Source organism: Sardina pilchardus, chromosome 16, assembly GCF_963854185.1.
Source record: "Sardina pilchardus chromosome 16, fSarPil1.1, whole genome shotgun sequence".
Lineage (NCBI taxonomy): Eukaryota > Metazoa > Chordata > Actinopteri > Clupeiformes > Clupeidae > Sardina > Sardina pilchardus.
Genome location: NC_085009.1, coordinates 19,726,488 through 19,744,162, shown reverse-complemented (window position 1 = coordinate 19,744,162; position 17,675 = coordinate 19,726,488). Strand labels below are relative to the sequence as shown.

Genomic DNA, 17,675 nt, shown 5'->3' with positions numbered 1-17,675 from the left:
TGGCAATAGAGGTAGTACATGCTAGCAATTATAGAGGTAGTACACTAGAGGTAGTACACACTATCAGTAGAGGTAGTACACACTATCAGTAGAGGCAGTAGTGATGGAAGTAGTACATGCTAGCAATAGAGGTAGTACACACTATCAGTAGAAGCAGTAGTGGTAGAAGTAGTACATGCTAGCAATATAAGTAGTACATACTATCATGTATCACGTAGTACATGCCGTAAAGACTGTATAGTGGTAGAGGCAGTTAGTGGTAAAAGTAGTAAACACTATCAGTAGAGGTAGTAGTGGTGGAAGTAGAACATGCTAGCAGTAGAGGTAGAAGGTAATACTATCAATAGAGGTAGTAGTGGTAGAAGTAGTACATGCTAGCAATAGAGGTAGTACACACTATCAGTAGAGGCAGCAGTGGTAGAGGTAGTAGTGGTAAAAGTAGTACATACTTGCGGAAGAAGCAGTGCGCGGCTGACACCACCCAGCAGGCGTGTATCAAAGTGCCCCCACAGAACTCGTCCCCGATATAAATGCCGGCCATCCAGGGATGCGAGCCTGGCAGCGCCGATGTGCCGCCCAGGATCCGGCCGCGCGGGATTCGCTTCTTGTGCCGCGTCCCGCACTTGTTGGGTCGGATGGGCCGCAGGGGCCTGAGAGGATTGGTGGGGCTGGGAGCTGGTTTCGGGGGCGGAGGGAGGACTCGCCTGGATGCTGCCAGAGACATACAGTACAGGGAGAAATGATGGGTCGTAATCGTCAAATGGTTGGTTTGAATGTGGACGCGTATTTGTGTGTGTGTGTGTGTGTGTGTGTGTGTGTGCGTGTGTGTGTGTGTGTGTGTGTGTGTGTGAGAGAGAGAGAGATCATTGTAACAAAGGGATGTTTTTTGCATGGATACTTTTTTCATGTATGGGTATTTTCCTCCTGATCTTGATATAACACAGCTGTATGTAGATTCTGCAGCTTGTTATAATATTTGTAAGACCTGGCCTTGCTTTGTTTCACACCCCCATTACCAAAGCACCTTTTATATACACATATTGGTATGTTGTTTGTTTCGTATGCTCTGAATAACCAATGAGGACAAAAGTGGTGAGAAAAACAAACAATCAATAACATAGTGACACAGGGGGAGTGGGAAACCCTGAAGTGTACCACACATACAGGGCTGCTAAACATTTTGTTGGACTGTGAAGTCTTCACATTATATGGTCGATTACGCCATACAGTGCGATAGAGTTTATGTGAGGTGACAGAAGGACAGCACACTGAATTATAACCCTTTTCCTGGCATAGCCAAAGTAATAAACAAACCTGTTATTTACAATCAAAAAGCTGTCACCAGATAGTGTTATTTTCTTCAAATCATGATTTATGGTTTAATCATAAATTGTATATTTAGTTGATTTGCTTTCAACTAAGAGACATCAGTGTATCACGTTAATTAAGTAATAATGCATGAAGGATGGTGGTATACGGCAGATACATGCTGTTAGTCTCATAAATGCCAGCAAAGCACAAATGTTAGGTATGATTTATAAGGTTATGAAACACACAGAGCTACAGTGAAAACTGAATGAGACGAAGGAATGTGAAATTACATATGAGTGTATGTGTGTGTGTGTGTGTGCGTATGTGTGTGTGTGTGTGTGTGTGTGTGTGTGTGTATGTGTGTGTGTGTGTGTGTGTGTGTCTGTGTGTGTGTGTGCGTGCATGTGTGCACGAGCAATACGTGCATGGGTGTGTGTGTGAGTGTATGTTTGTGTGTCTGTGCTTGTGTTTGTCCATGCGTGCGTGTATGGGTGCATGGATGTGTGTGTGTGTGTGTGTGTGTGTGTGTGTGTGTGTGTCTGCCAGGATCCTGGGTTACTCACTGGGGCGTCTGAAGCAGGCAGGAATGTCACAGTATTCCCAGGACACAGCTCCGTCTTGCATCATGTAACACCACGGCATGCCGTCCTTATCAGGATTCCTGCAACAACAAAAAAAAAAACAGTTTAAACTTCACATAACCGCCTATGTCAATATTACACACTACTCACATCAGTTACACCAGCAGCATCCTAGATCCTAGGTAACAGTGTAACCATAGTAACAGTAGGCTGCGCTAACAAGTTACTACCCTTGCAAAGTATTTGGTACTGACACTTATATCAACTACGCCAATAGCATCCAATGTCATTTCACCAACAGTTTACACAGTGCATAGTTTATGTAGGACTAAATGGAACTCATGGTATGCTATGCTGTTATTAGAGGCCGCAACAGCAGCAGTAGTGAAGGCGATGTTAGTGTAATGGAAGCTTGTGGGCGTAAGGCGGTGATGAAGAATGGAATCCTACAACCATCGGAAACAGTGCTACACTCTGGGGGCATTAACATGGGGGCTCATGAACAACATGCCCCCCCAGAGTTTAGCACTGTAGCCAGAACTCTCCTTTAAGGGACATGTTAGCAGACCAAGGCCATTTCAGCTCCCACCATTTATATCACTTGGCAAACTTGGTAATGACTCTTCTAGTCTTATATTATCATGCCATTGTATTATTGTTTACTTCATGTCTGCACTTTCGACTAAACACTTTTGGTATTTATTGTGACACTGAGAAAAGATGTGTAGGAGAGATACTAGAAAATAAATGCATGTTGCATGCAATAAATGCATGTTATTTTAGCTGTTTGAAGGATGAATTTGAATTCTGAAAAGAGATTGTTGATATTACAACTCAACAGCCAAACATATACACCTCGCCCTCGTGACAATGAGACAAGTTTCGTTTTCCCTTACCTCTTCTTCCCCCAGTCCACCATATCTAATGTCACCTTTACCTTAAAGTCGTCAGAACTCGGTGAACTCGAGAAACAGAGATCTACTCTATGAACGAAAGTCTCCTTTAATGAGGTGTACAGAGCGAATGGCTATAAAAACAGTAACAGTAACAGTAGTTGCAGCAGAGCTTGGCTCTGTTACAGTAGACGTTTACTCTGCAGCTACAGGCTGGTGAAATTGACATTACACACCCACAATTTTATGATTTAACCTGTTCAGACATATTCAACCTTCACCAGACTGCTGCTTGTTGGCTCGAATGCTTCGTGATATTTGGCTCTAAAGGTTAGTGCTGTCAGATTGCCAGTTTTTTGGTGAAGACTTCAGACTCATGATTTTGGATCTGAACTACTTTATCTCAGCTCAGATCAGTTTTCTGGTGGCTCAACAGCACTTTCTGGAGAAGACATCTTGCAAGCACATGTTAAATACCAAATAAAACTAATACGAAAAGGAATTTATATTTCAGCTCAAGGTTTGCGGAAAAGGTCGCACAAACCACAATTGTGGCTGGTGAGGATGGTGGACTAATAGTATCACACATCAATTCAAACTACTCAGTTTGACTTTTCCAAAGTAAGCTCCAAAGCCTTTGCGCAACTGCTTTCCAGAACTTTCCTTGCAACCAGATCCAAACCAAATCCAGTGCAAATAAACAAATAATTGTTCACAACTCTCTTGGGAGTTTGTAGCTCATAAATCTTTGCCCTCTGATTATGTCCTGCTGTCATACTGTAGTTGCCAGATTGGGCGGGTACCTGCCCGATTGGGCTTCTTTTTACATCGTTCGGCGGGGGAAAATAAGCAGTAGGCGGGTAAATAACATGTTGAGTTCAATGTGGTTCTCTATGAGAAAAACGTCATCGGGCATCATTTTTTTGCTGAAGACGGCGGGGCGATTGGGCGGAAATCAGTCAACCCAATCAGGCAACACCGCCTTGTTGTGCCCAGAGGGAGGGCAGCTGGCATGTTCCCGTCCGCTCCGTTTTCTGACCCATAAAACCCAAAGTCCTCACTCAGCACTTTTAGCATCAATATGTCAATCTGGCCTTCGGGCCTAATGCTGCCTCTCTGTGTGTGTGATGATCAGCCTAATGCCTAATTTGTCTCAGATCTCCGAGCACCTGGTATTTGTTTACGTAACTTGTGCACCCACATAAACTCCCCGACATGTGCGAGCACGGTTTTAACGGCCCTTTACACTAGTTTGGGGTGGGCAGAGAACGCAATTGGAGTTTAGGTGTGGAGAGTGGAGACTGTACTAGCCTGGCTGATTGATTGTCAGTACTATCAATCATTAGCTCTGGAGGGTCTAGAGGGTTTACAAAACAAATCTTTATACCGAGACTCAAGGTTTGACATTTTTCTTTCTAGACATTATGTAGAATAGGCCGACATAGGCAATACTTATTCCAGAAATGTGTGTACATAGGTGTGTGTACATAATGCCATTATCGCTTGTTACTCCAAATCCCAAAAGCTCTGCCAGCTTCAACAGGCGTTGTAATGTAGCAACATGCGTCAGTAGTCATATGCGTCTAATGATGCATGTTACGCTTTGTGATCAGACATAATAGCAAGTCTGCAATAGCATGTAGTTCCGTGTAATGATTTGCAGATCATTGTGGATAATGATACATGTTATGATGCATTATATATGAAGAGCTCTTTCCCAAAATGCTATAAATTCATTTTTGAAAACTTCAATAAGTTATGTTACTCAATTGTGTTCCACTGAAATGAAATTACTTGGAGATATATATATTTAAATATGAAAATGCATAAAAATTGTAGATCTAGTGTTTCGGAAAAGTAATAGCATGCCATCAAAACTGACATGCACACAATTAGCTATCAGCATGCCCTGCAGTCATACATGGGGCCTGTTTGATGTGTGATATTGCTGACATATTCTAATTAAAAATTGAGCAATAATAATCACCTATTTCTATAAGTGAATGCTCCATTATGTCTTTCTGTATTATTCAATTAATTGCCTTATATCGCGTGCACACACACATACACACACACACACACACACACACACACACACACACACACACACCCACACACACACACACATATTAATTTACACGCACGCAGGCACGCACACAGGCACGCACACACACACACACACACACACACAAACACACGTACACACAGACACACGCGCACACACACACACACACACACACACACACACACACACACACACACTATGTGGATCCTACATGTTCCAGGGCCTGCTGTACCCACCTGCAAAAGGCGTGTTCTCCCAGCCCCGTGAGGTCCTTGTCCTTTGCCCTGTCCAGGCTGAGCTCGTCGAACAGCAGGTCGGAGTTCCAGGGCAGGCAGGTTGTCCCTGACTTGGTGGTGTTGGCCACGCCCCTGTAGTCCGCCCCGTTGCCCTGGTAACACCGGGAGTCAGGGACTACCCAGGGTCGGACAGAGAGAGCAAGAGAGAGAGAAAGAGAGAGAAAGAAAGAACAAGGGGTGGAGAGACTGTTAGATATGAAAGAGTGAGAGAGAGCAAGTGTATGTGTACAAAGAGACAGGGAGAGAGAGAAAAGAAAGAAAAAGAAAGTCTGTGTGTGTGTGTGTGTGTGTGTGTGTGTGTGTGTGTGTGTGTTTATTTTTGCTCACCGATACTGCAGAAGGGTCCACTGTATCCTGACCGGCAGGCACACACCTCTTCCCCAGTGTCCTCGATCATTCGACATGTACCCTCATTCTCACACGGGTTCCAGGAACAGGCTGAAACACACACACACACACACACACACACACACACACACACACACACACACACACACATACACACATACACATAATAATAATTCATTGTACTTGGTACACTATCCTTTACATATAACAATTAGCTCTGAATTTGAGCTGACTTTATACACACACACACACACACACACACACACACACACACACACACACACACACACACACACACACACACTTTCTCCCTTTCTCTCTCTCTTGCTTACTCACTCGTACACTCACAAATCTTTATGGAGCATAGACACCACATCAATAAATGAATAAAACAAAAGCATGCAGTGAGCTCCATTTAAGTTATGAGCTCCTTGTCCCTTTTGTGCAGTGTCTGCAGCTTCAAACTTAGAAGAGGCCCATTATGCAAGGCAAAGCCAATCAATCACTGAGCCATCACACTAATAAAAGTAATGTCAGTCTCTATAATCAATCATCGCATAAAATAAACTACTCTCAGCAGCACTTTAAAAAGTTGGCACTGATCTGGGATTTCTTTTTTTCCTCCTTCTTTCTTTTGCCTTGTTTTGTTTTGACAGTCACTGAGTTCATAAAGTCCCATCATGTCCAGTGTGTTTTTGCAGGTTGACAAAAACAAGTAAGGTGATAGGACTGAGACACACACCACTAGGGGGTATTTGGTTCCTGATGGCTCCAGTTCCCGTAAATACGCTCAGCTTGAACGAATTATCCATGTGAATGAAGGCTCTTTATTAGCCCCTCCCCTCCTGAGAGAATGGCGTACATTCATAAAAGCATTTCAGACAGGGAGGGTGCGCTGATGTGAATCCTCTGATGGCCTCTTGTCAGAGTCGATCAGTATCTAATGTCTGGTGTCCTGTTCTGATGTGGTAAAATGTAATGCAGTCTGCGAAGAGACATCATGGTCTCCGAAGAGCTATTGAATGTGGGAAGCTTTATGATCCCTTTCTGGGTGCAGGCTGGGCCTGTTAAACCTTTTTGGAGTATGATTGTCAGATATGCGATTAAAAAGTAACCAACTGAGGGTTCCATTTCATAATGAACTCACATGAGCATTCAGAGTGGCAGTTAATGTAAATTCTAGAACTTTACAAATTAATTCTGGAATGACTCCTGAGGAATCGATTTTAATTTGGCGACTCCTCACTGAAGGGATGTGCAAACTAGCAAAGAAGGCACTTTGCATTATGTGGGTCCATGTAATCACACTCTTAAAGTAACACAATACAGGCTCCCTCATACCAGATGCCCAACTGCCCAAATAGCGCTACGGGAGCACCCAATTCGTCTAAAACTGAAAAAAAAAGGGTCAAGCCAGGCGCCCATCGGACACGCCGCGACAGTAAACAAATTAGAACTCCATTGTTTTCAATGGAGCAAAGCCCACTGGAAACGTCTGCCGCACAGCAGCCACACAGAGGTAGAAAACTATTCTAAAATCCTGCGAGTCAAGCCCAGACCGCAGAACGCCGTGTCCGGTGGGCGCCGGCCTTCATGCTCCTATCTGTGATAACAACTTCACATGATAGAGCAATACCAGGAGTTTTGGGCATGCAACGCCATTCTCCATATTGCAAGTCAGTGTGCATCACAATGCAGCTTGAAGCCATTATAAGTCATTCAAGTCACATTAGAGTGTGACTTAAATCACACTCTAAAGTTTAATGGGGAAATCTAAAAGAGCAAAATGTCTCATACCAACAAAGGTCCTAACTACAAACCCCGGGGATACCAAGTAATATATACATCCTTAGCATGATTTTACACTCCATTTGGATAAATGCAATCATCAAAGGCTATAAGCATAGAGCACTTGGCATCCAATTTGACTCTCCTCTGATGAATCCCTTTGAAGATTCTAAAGCCATGACAGCATTTGCAGACACAGAGCTCGCTTGGCTTCTTTCATAACACAGTCACTTCATCAGTGTTATGAGGACAACATGTGTGAGTCACAACGCCTCATCCGCTGCCATTGGTTTAAATCCCATTGTCTGTCATCTCATTCTTTAAGTGATGCAAGGTCAAGCATGCAAATGGGGAAAAAGAACAAAATGATCGAGAGAGAACATGCGGCACTAGTGGCTAGTGGACTCCTACACACATTTTGTCTCTCATATTTATCTCTCACATTTGGACCTGGACAGAAGAAAGGTGTACGGGGAGCACAAAGGTCCAAAAAGCCTCGAATGCAAGTTAAGTTAAGGAATGTGCCGGAAAATTGCGTTACACTTCGTAGGAGTATTAAGAAAAGACTTTACAGTGCCTCGAAGCATGACGATGTTTAGACCTTCACTTAAGTACCTCTATTCAAGGATTGCAATGAGTCAGTCAACAATCCTTGATAAGGTTAAAAAAATAAAAAATAAAAAAATGAATAAACCCATGGATCAAGTGTTTACAGTAAAATGTCCAAAAGCTCAGAAAGATTCAGCGTTTACGTAAAAGCGGGGAAATGTTGAGTAATGTACAAAGGGAAAATCTGTAGCCTCCAAAACACAAACAAACAAAGAAACAAACACACACAAACACACACACAAACTAACTAAGCAACAAAACAAATCTGAATGCCGAGCCTCTCTCGCACCTGTGTACCGTATCCGCTCACAGAGCGTTTTGCCGTCCAGACAAGAGCACTGCTCCACCAAACGGTTGGCGATCCGACCCCAGGACTCTCCCGAGTCATAGTAACGCAGGTGTGTCTCCTCGAAGCACTTCCCTGTCAACCAGAGAGAGAGAGAGAGAGAGAGAGAGAGAGAGAGAGATAGGAAGAATGTGATTTTGTGACAGAGAACAAGGGCTAATGTCAGATGACAGCTTGCACTCCGTAAAGATTGTCAATGATAGATCTGATTTGATTTGATTTGATTTGGAGTGACCTTTCCAATACAACTGACAAATTTACTTTCGTAACTTTACCACAAAGGCACACAATGTCACATTTTCTCATTGAGTCAACTCTTGGCCTTGGGAAAAAAAAAAATTCTTCTTTTTTTTTTATCTATCGGTACCTCTTTTGGGATATATTTAAATAAAATGAGAAAAAAAAACCCATAAAATTAAATTCATGAAAGTGTCCTTGTGTACTGGAGACAATAGAAGTATGATTTCCCTCAGGTACTTGGAGAACTCTGATTCAGAGATTGATCAATCCGGGCTAATCCAGGGTCAGTTTTACTCACTCTCTTCACATCGTCTGCCCGAGAATCCCTCCGGACAGGTGCATTCAAACGTGCGCTTGTGTGGGATGCTGGTGCACAGGCCGCCGTTCCAGCATGGCTGGCCAGCGCATGGGTCTGGCTCGCGTCTGGACACAGGCCTGATCTCTGCAAAGAGAAGGACGAGAAAATGAAAAAAAAAACAATGCAATGAAAGAAACAAGCAATGAAAAAAACAATGGCCGAGTTTCCCAGATTCGTTAAGAAGCTCTTAAAGGGATATTCCGCCATTTGTGGAAATACGCTCATTTTCCACCTTCCCTCGAGCAAAACAATCGATATTTACCTTGTTCCCGTTCATCCAGCCATTCTGTGAGTCTGGCGATACAACTTTTAGCTTCAGCCTAGCATAGATCATTGAATCGGATTAGACCATTAGCCTCTCGCCTGCTAGCTTCATGTTTAAAAGTGACTAATATTTCTGGTAATTTTCCCATTTAAAACGTGTGTCCTCTCAAGTTAGAAAGTGCAATAAGACCAACTGAAAATGAAACCTGCTGTTTTTCTAGGCTGATTTGACATGGAACTACATTCTCATCTGGCGTAATAATCAAGGCAACTTGCAGCTACTGGCACTACTACTGCTTGATGTCTATGGGGACTATTTTCAGATGCTGCGTACGATATCACTGCGCCTATGGTACGTTTGCAAGTTGCCTTGATTATTACGCCAGATGAGAGTGTAGTTCCATGTCAAATCAGCCTAGAAAAACGCCAGGTTTCATTTTCAGTTGGTCTTATTGCACTTTCTAACTTGAGAGGAGACACGTTTTAAATGGGAAAATTATCAGAAATCTTAGTCACTTTTAAACATGAAGCTAGCAGGCGAGAAGCTAATGGTCTAATCCGATTCAGTGATCTATGCTAGGCTGAAGCTAAAAGTTGTATCGCCAGACTCACAGAATGGCTGGATGAACGGGAACAAGGTAAATATCGATTGTTTTGCTCGAGGGGAGGTGGAAAATGAGCGTATTTCCAAAAATGGCGGAATATCCCTTTAAGTGCTAAGAACTTCCTCGCTCCTAAGAAGTTCTTGGCACTTAAGAGCTTCTCAACGAATTTGGGAAACCCGGCCAATGAGTTGGCCAATGAATATCTAAATGACGATTAGATTTCAAAAGCATCTACAAAATGTACCTTTCGATTATTTACCCAAACTCAACTGGAGTTTTTTTTTTATTCTAATGATTAAAATATTCATACCATGGTCAATAAATTGCTACAAAACAAGAGACACCACAATTATAGTGACTAGTTTTATTCAAATCTGTCTGAATAGTTAACATTTTCCCTGGCGCAAAGCTGCTTTTACGGGTTAACAGGCAGTGGGATCGATGTAACAATAACCACAGGACACTTTGTGCAAATTACATGAAGATGCCGATGTGGACTTTTAACAATACAGCGCTTCAAAGGGCCTGCGAGAACACAACTGGCATGAGATGAAAAGAGCAAGTCTCCAGCGCAGTGTGCTTCAGAGGAGAGATCTTATCGCAACGACACAGAAACGTAAGATGGTTCAGGTGCTAACTGATCTACGGCCAGAGGACATTTAGGAAAGAAGCAGGGACCTGATGGGTTTCGGGACAAAAGTGTGTGTGTGTGTGTACGTGTGTGTTTTGGTTTTTTTTTTGGGGTGTGTGTAAATCTATGTAGTATGTAACTATCTATGCACGCGCGTGTGTGAGTGTGTGTGTGTGTGTGTGCGCGTGCGCTGGCATGTTTATGTGTAATAGTGTGTGAGTGTGCGTGAGTGTATGTGTGAGTGTGCATGACTGTGTGTGTCTGAGTTCATGAATGTGTGTGTGCGTGAGTGTGTGGATGTGTGAGTGTGCGTGTCTGTGTGCATGACTGCGTGTATGTGTGTGTGTTTGTGTGTGTGTGTGTGTGTGTGTGTGTGTGTACGTGTATGTGTGTGCATGCATGTGTGCGTGTGCACATGTCTATGTGCCAGTGTGTGTGCTTCCGTGTGTGTGTGCGTGTACATCTGCGTGTGCATGTGCATGTGTGCGTGTATGTGTGTATGTCCATGAGTGTGTATGTGTGTGTGTGGGTGTGTAAGTGTGTGCGTGTGTGCTGGTGTGCGTGTGTGCATGAGTGTACGTGTCTGTGTGCATGAGTGTACGTGTCTGTGTGCATGAGTGTGTGTGTGTGTGTGTGTGTGTGTGTGTGTGTGTGTGTCTGTCTGTCTGTCTGTATGCATGAGTGTGTGTTTGTGTGTGTGTGTGTGTGTGTGTGTGTGTGTGTGTGTGCATGCGTGAGTGCTGGTGTGCGTGTGTGAATGTGTGTGTGTGCGTGTGCGTGCATGCATTGTTGACTGAGGCAACAGAGCTCCAAAAGACCACATCTGGGAGGAATCAGAGAGGATCGTCAGGTCCACTGTTCAGAGCACCGACCAGGCACTGAGAGAGGCAAAGCCACGACCTTAAAGCCTATCTTACACTGACAGACTTTGACACGATTGGGGGGAAATTCCTGAAAGATTGTAGTCTTTTGAGTAAAGCTTAAATGAGGGCCATTAGTTAAAAGACTACAATCTTTCAAGAACAAGTCTGTCAATGTGAGGTAAACTTCAGTCTATGCTGCCATTGCATTCTCCAAGACTCACACCAACGCTATTGTTGCATGTTGGATGCTATAATAAAAGCATTTATAAGCAATTTCAATCGTCAATGTTTATCTAAATGGCCATTTCTGAAACTGTTCGTATACAATATCAACCTAAAATCTTGGCTGGGTAAACTCAGCTCAATCTGCTGGTGACTGGATTTCTCCCTGAAGCTCAGGCTGGAAACCTGAACGTTTATCTCTCCTGCTTCCTGGCCATGTTTGCTGGAACCAATCACAAACTGGCTTATCCACCAGGCGCACCTGGCTGGATCATTGGTCTGATTGGTTGAAGGACTATCCAAATGCGTAGACAGACATATGAACTATGACCATTGATCATGCCTCTTGTGCAGTAGAAATGCAGCGCACACTCCACAGACTAAAGCTCAATCTTAAAAGATTGAGCGTAAAAAAGAGGAATGCCGGTGCGACACAGATGTCTTCTTTAAGATTTAATTTAAAAGGTGCAAAACATGACTAATGTTTCGACATTACAAACGTCTTCATCAGAGTCAAGATTGAGCTTAGTCTGGTGATATCCAAACTACCTAGAAACCTCACTTGTCACGCACATTAACAATAGGTTGACTCTCTTGTCACAGAAGTCGCTGTTCACTCTTGACCCGTAATGACTATCTTTCTCTAAAAGCGTATTCTAATTTGAGGACGTTGATTATAGGTGACTCTGCAAAGCGAAACCAGTCGCTTCGGTAAAATTGACTAAATTAAGTTATTGCGCTCACGTGAACGGCCATAAACTAAGCTTTCCAACGATGTATATCGAGGGTATTACACAAACTATCGCTAAGATAACCACAAAGTTGACATGGTTCTCCTGTTACGATATGCCAGAAGAGGAGAAATCACCATTTTAAGCGGCGCGTGGACAACGGGAATGACAGTAAATGTGTTAAATCTTCGCCGAGTTTAACAGTCAAAACATGTTTTTCTGTGAAATGCGTTCACGATATGAAACTGTAGACTGTATACTGTCGAAATATGCGAAAACGTGAAACATTTTAACCCGGAAGTTTGTTATTGTTGATTTTCTCAAAATAACGTTGTGCGCAAAGCGACTGATTTCGCTTTAAATTGTCACATAGTGTCCTAGTGACAATATGTCAAAACTGGGCTATCCAAGTGACACTGAAAATGTGGACATTTTTGGTTCCAACTACTTACACCTTTGAATATGTTCACAGTAATTTCCTGTGTATAAGCCGCATTGTGTATAAGCCGCAAACAGTGTTTTATGCAAGTTAAAAGAAACAAAACCGTATTAATATCAACTGCTCCCGTGTAACCTCATAGATCAATACATAATCTGCAGATAATAGTATATTTTATTACTTAAGCTGTGACCCTACCGTTGGGGTGGTCATTCTCAGTAACGCAGTATCCCCAGTGGCCATCTCTGTCAAAGTTGTGTGTGAGGGAGCACCTACAGAGAGAAGGCAACAAGGCATTCCTGAGACAAGTGTAACTGTTGCTGCAGTCCCAAATCACAAAAGATAGTGCTGCAAGGCTGAGCTTACATCGTCTCAGAGGCATGCAGACTTTCACACACACACACACACACACACACACACACACACACACACACACACACACACACACACACACACACACACACACACACACACACACACACACACACACACACAAACACACAAACACACACATACACACACACGCACACACACCCATATGCAGGCTCGCACCCACAAACACACACATATGCAGCCTTGGACACACACACACACACACACACACATGCACACACTTGTACACACACACTTAGAGGCCTATGCATGCACATGCACCACCTACAGAGCTATCTTCCATTACGTATGCATGGCCCACACACACACACACACACACACACACACACACACACACGAACACCAACTACAGACATACAGTATCTTTTGGCCAGCATACAAGACAAACACAAATCACACACACAGACTACCCACCGAGATACCAATATCTATCACTGCATCCGATCAGTCTCATACCACCTGTGCGCTGCTGAGCAACTGAGACACACACACACACACACACACACACACACACACAAACACACACACACAGAAAGACACACATTCTCTCTCTCTCTCTCTCTCTCTGTCTTTCTCCTTTGTGTATGCGCATCTCTCCTATGTCATTTCTTTCTTTGGCTGATGCACACACACACACACACACACACACACACACACACACACACACACACACACACACACACACACACACACATGTTCACTAAATAACTACACACACATGAAACAAACATACAATGCAACTGCTGGTGAAAAGCAAAGTCAGACTTTGACAGGTTAGGGCACCCACAACAAAGAGACTCACACGCACACACACATATACACACACACACACACACACACACACACATACAACAAAGAGACTCCAGAGAGGGAAGGGAAACAACGCTCCACAGCTGATTGGGTTACACTTGAAAAAGCTGATATGTGATCTTGGCCATTAGTGAGCACACTATAAGAAAAATCCAGATCTTATTCAAGAGCAACTAAGCATTCAAGGGTGACAAAAACTCACTTGTGAATGAATCATGCACGCACATGCACACAAACAGGTGTGTACACACACACTTGCATGCTCATGTGGTGGGTGACTGCAAAAACTGAAGTGGGATTAATGTTTGATCTCTCATCATGGACTGATATACTGTTGTAACTTTATCCAATATTTTGCGATAGTGGAATGGCACAACACACACACACACAGACATACACACATACACTAACACAGCCATGAACACACTCACTCACACACACACACACACACACATACACACACACATATACATCTAAAAACACACACACAAGCATAACACTTTCATTGCATGCGCACACACACACAGAGACACACAGAGACACACACACACACACACACACACACACACACACATAAATACACATAGACACACACACAGAGACACTGATATACAGATACTAACATAGGCGTAAACTCTCTGTCACACACACACAGACACATACACACACACAAACATCACACAATACACACCTTCAGGTGTGTACACACACACACACACACACACACATAAATACACATAGACACACACACAGAGACACTGATATACAGATACTAACATAGGCGTAAACTCTCTGTCACACACACACAGACACATACACACACACAAACATCACACAATACACACCTTCAGGTGTGTACACACACACACACACACACACACACACACACACACACACACACATACACATTTACATACACATACACAAACACACTCCAATTCATGTAAACCATCATTTCGTCTCTTTAAACAGTACTCCTAGTGGCCGTCGACCCCCTCATATAAACGGGGGGTATAAACAGCAGTAAGTAGTGTAGTAAGCTCACTCTGGTCTGGTGTGCTCTCACGCTATGAGTAGGAGGGGAGAGCGAGCGGCTGAATTGCTCATGTGTCACCACACCCACTCAAGCACCGGCCTGTTATCAGCGCACATTTATCTCCCTGCCGGCTTTCTTCATCTTGATCAAGCCTGTCTGTCTTGTGGTCGTGGAGTAGCCGAAACTCTGTGTGTGTGTGTGTGTGTGTGTGTGTGTGTGTGTGTGTATGTGTGTGTGTGCGAGCGTATGTCCATGTGTAGCTTTGTGTGTGTGTGTGTGTGTGTGTGTGTGTGTGTGTGTGTGTGTGTGTGTGTGTGTGTGTGTGTGTGTGTGTGTGTGTGTGTGTGTGTGAGAGATGGAGAGAGAGAGACAGAGAGAGACACACATGGATGTATCGAAATTCTGGAATACATTTGTGTGTGTGTGTGTGTGTGTGTGTGTGTGTGTGTGTATGTGTGAATGTGTGTGAATGTGTGTCCACGTGCTTGTGTGCATGTGTATGTGCATGTCTGTGTATGTGTGCGCGTGTGCAAGTGTGTGAGAATGTGTGCGTGCCCATGTGCGTGTGTGAATGTGTGCAAGTGTGTGTGTGTGCTTGTGTGTGTGTCTCTGTGTGTGTGTGTGTGTGTGTGTGTGTGTGTGTGTGTAATGTGTGGTAAGGGAAGCTGATGCGGGTGGCGAGTGAGGGGTAAATTACCAAGGCCTCGTTGAGCTGAGCGAGATGCACTGATGGTAAACGGTCCCTCCGAGCCGGAACGGAAATTTGCATTCCTTTCCATCAATGGTGAGAACTGCATGGATAAATGAAGACTATTTTCAGATGTGATTTGTGAAAGGATCGTTTCACGTGGACACGCAGTTCTCCACATATAAAACGATAACACATGGGCTGAACCTAAAGCCAAAGAAGCAATCCTGCACTGCACACCTGGTTTGGGTGACTGCAAAAACTGTGATTAATGTGTTTCCCAAAATGTTATCTCTAGATCATCACAGATTGATATCCTGTTGAAACCTTACCCAATATTTTTTTGTGATAATTGAATGTCATTGTGAAATATCTTGTAAGAAAACATGGTCTACAAAAGCCACAACAATGCAACAAGACTGAACCAGCAAAATGATTAGGCTGTTTATCAGTAATAACGACAATTCACATGGAATTTCTGAGACCTATTTCTTTTTTGCCTAGAATACCACCTGACTATATCTTGCCCTAACCTGAAGTCAATGGTTGTGTGGCGGGAAGGGTTGCACTTTGCTTTGTAGATAACTGAGCAAATGTCTGAACTCCCGCGAGCCTACTTCAATTAGACTTCCCACCTGCAGAACACGTTAACGTCACGTAACGCTGCCAAGGCACAGAACGACGTAGCGTTACAGAAGCATTTAGCATTCATGAGAGACAGATTTTAGGCTACGTAACTTACCTTTGAGGCTCTCTTTTACTGCATCTCTTGCTAGTATTATATCGTGACCGGGTGGAACCATTCGCTGGAAACACAGGTGATAGAACAAAAAGTTTCTAACGACACTGCATGGTTTGTCAGTTCTTGGTTCTTCTGACTAAGGGTTCTCAGTTGTTGGAAAGATGTGTAGACAACATGTCAATTACAAAAGCAGTGTTATGCTTCTTAAAGTTAATGCAAATGTTCAACTTACCGTTCGTAAACTGAATACGCAAGGTAACAATATAACCGTGAAGATTGACGTTGTTAAATATCGGTACGCTTGATCCCAGGTGTTTGGGAGACGTATCCAGACAGTACTTGTTTGATGATCCTTCCCCATCTCTCTCGAACTTCCTAATCAGTAAAACTTGAATTTCATCCTTGTGCTATTGAAGATATGTACTGGCTGGTGAAGCAACCAAAACGTCAGGATTCGCCCGGAGTGACACAATCCTTAAGTGGCATTATGTCAAGAGTTGCGTCATTAGAGGGGAACTCCTTCGCGGAGGAGAAAAAAAAACAATGTGTAAAATCTGTTTAGATAAGCAGCAGCTGGCCCGCAGACATTTCCTCTTGAAAGTGGAGAGCTCCTATTTTGCTGCGTTGCGCATGGATTTCGCTTCGGGGGGATGTTAACTTACTCTAATTACATAGTGGGAAACAACAGTGATAATGCAAACGGAACCCTCCCTTTCTTTCCAGTGTCACACCTGTACACACACACACACACACACACACACACACACACACACACACACACACACACACACACACACACACACACACACAGCTCACACAGTTCTCATGGCACATACATTCCTAACACGAGCCGAGGCAGGACTATCACTTAACTTCTATATGGACATGATGCAGGACTACGTATACCTCGACTTCACGCAGAATTCGAAGAACCAAACCTGCAGCTGATAAGTAACCAATCCCTAGCGGCCGACAGCAGCACCGTGTCCCCTGTACCGAAACTTCACGCTGGGTTTATAGCGTGAAGTTGTTAATATTTTAACAGGTCCCTTTGAAACTCGCTTCTGATCCAAAAGCTTGTTTTTCCCTCCTTCGGTTCGCGCGCCATGGCGCATGCACTCAGCTCGCAGGCAGGACAGGTAAAGGTAGGAATCTGAATTGGCAGGTGGACAGCTGGGCTTGCTGTTCCGTTATTAAAGACTTTTTGAGTGAGAGCTGTCTTGAATGGAAGAAAAGAAAAAGAGTTTGCCCCTATTCAGCGTGGATCAAAGGATTCAGAGGCCAACGTTTTTCTTTTCTTCTTCTTCTTTTTTCTAAAAGAATTGAGTCTTGGAAGTGTCATGCCCGCGCAAATGTACAGCTATATTGTGCACAATTACTCCAACGCCCTCTTTTGAGGAACAAGTCCAAACACTC

At 43.6% G+C, this 17,675-nt stretch overlaps 1 protein-coding gene across 1 annotated transcript in view; it reads right to left on the bottom strand.

The window, feature by feature from the left end:
• The window catches only part of LOC134060585 (hepatocyte growth factor activator), a 22,270-nt gene extending 5,436 nt beyond the window's left edge, over nt 1-16,834 (bottom strand). Inside the window, exons 1-10 of the mRNA XM_062517321.1 lie at nt 16,492-16,834; nt 16,260-16,323; nt 15,527-15,620; nt 12,789-12,862; nt 8,776-8,919; nt 8,181-8,312; nt 5,474-5,584; nt 5,087-5,261; nt 1,875-1,972; nt 450-711 (exon numbers count right to left, since the gene is read on the bottom strand). Of these exons, the coding sequence (XP_062373305.1) occupies nt 450-711; nt 1,875-1,972; nt 5,087-5,261; nt 5,474-5,584; nt 8,181-8,312; nt 8,776-8,919; nt 12,789-12,862; nt 15,527-15,620; nt 16,260-16,323; nt 16,492-16,620 (1,283 nt within the window). The 5' untranslated portion in view covers nt 16,621-16,834. The remainder of the gene's footprint in view (nt 1-449; nt 712-1,874; nt 1,973-5,086; nt 5,262-5,473; nt 5,585-8,180; nt 8,313-8,775; nt 8,920-12,788; nt 12,863-15,526; nt 15,621-16,259; nt 16,324-16,491) is intronic.
• Between the last annotated feature and the right edge of the window lie 841 nt (nt 16,835-17,675).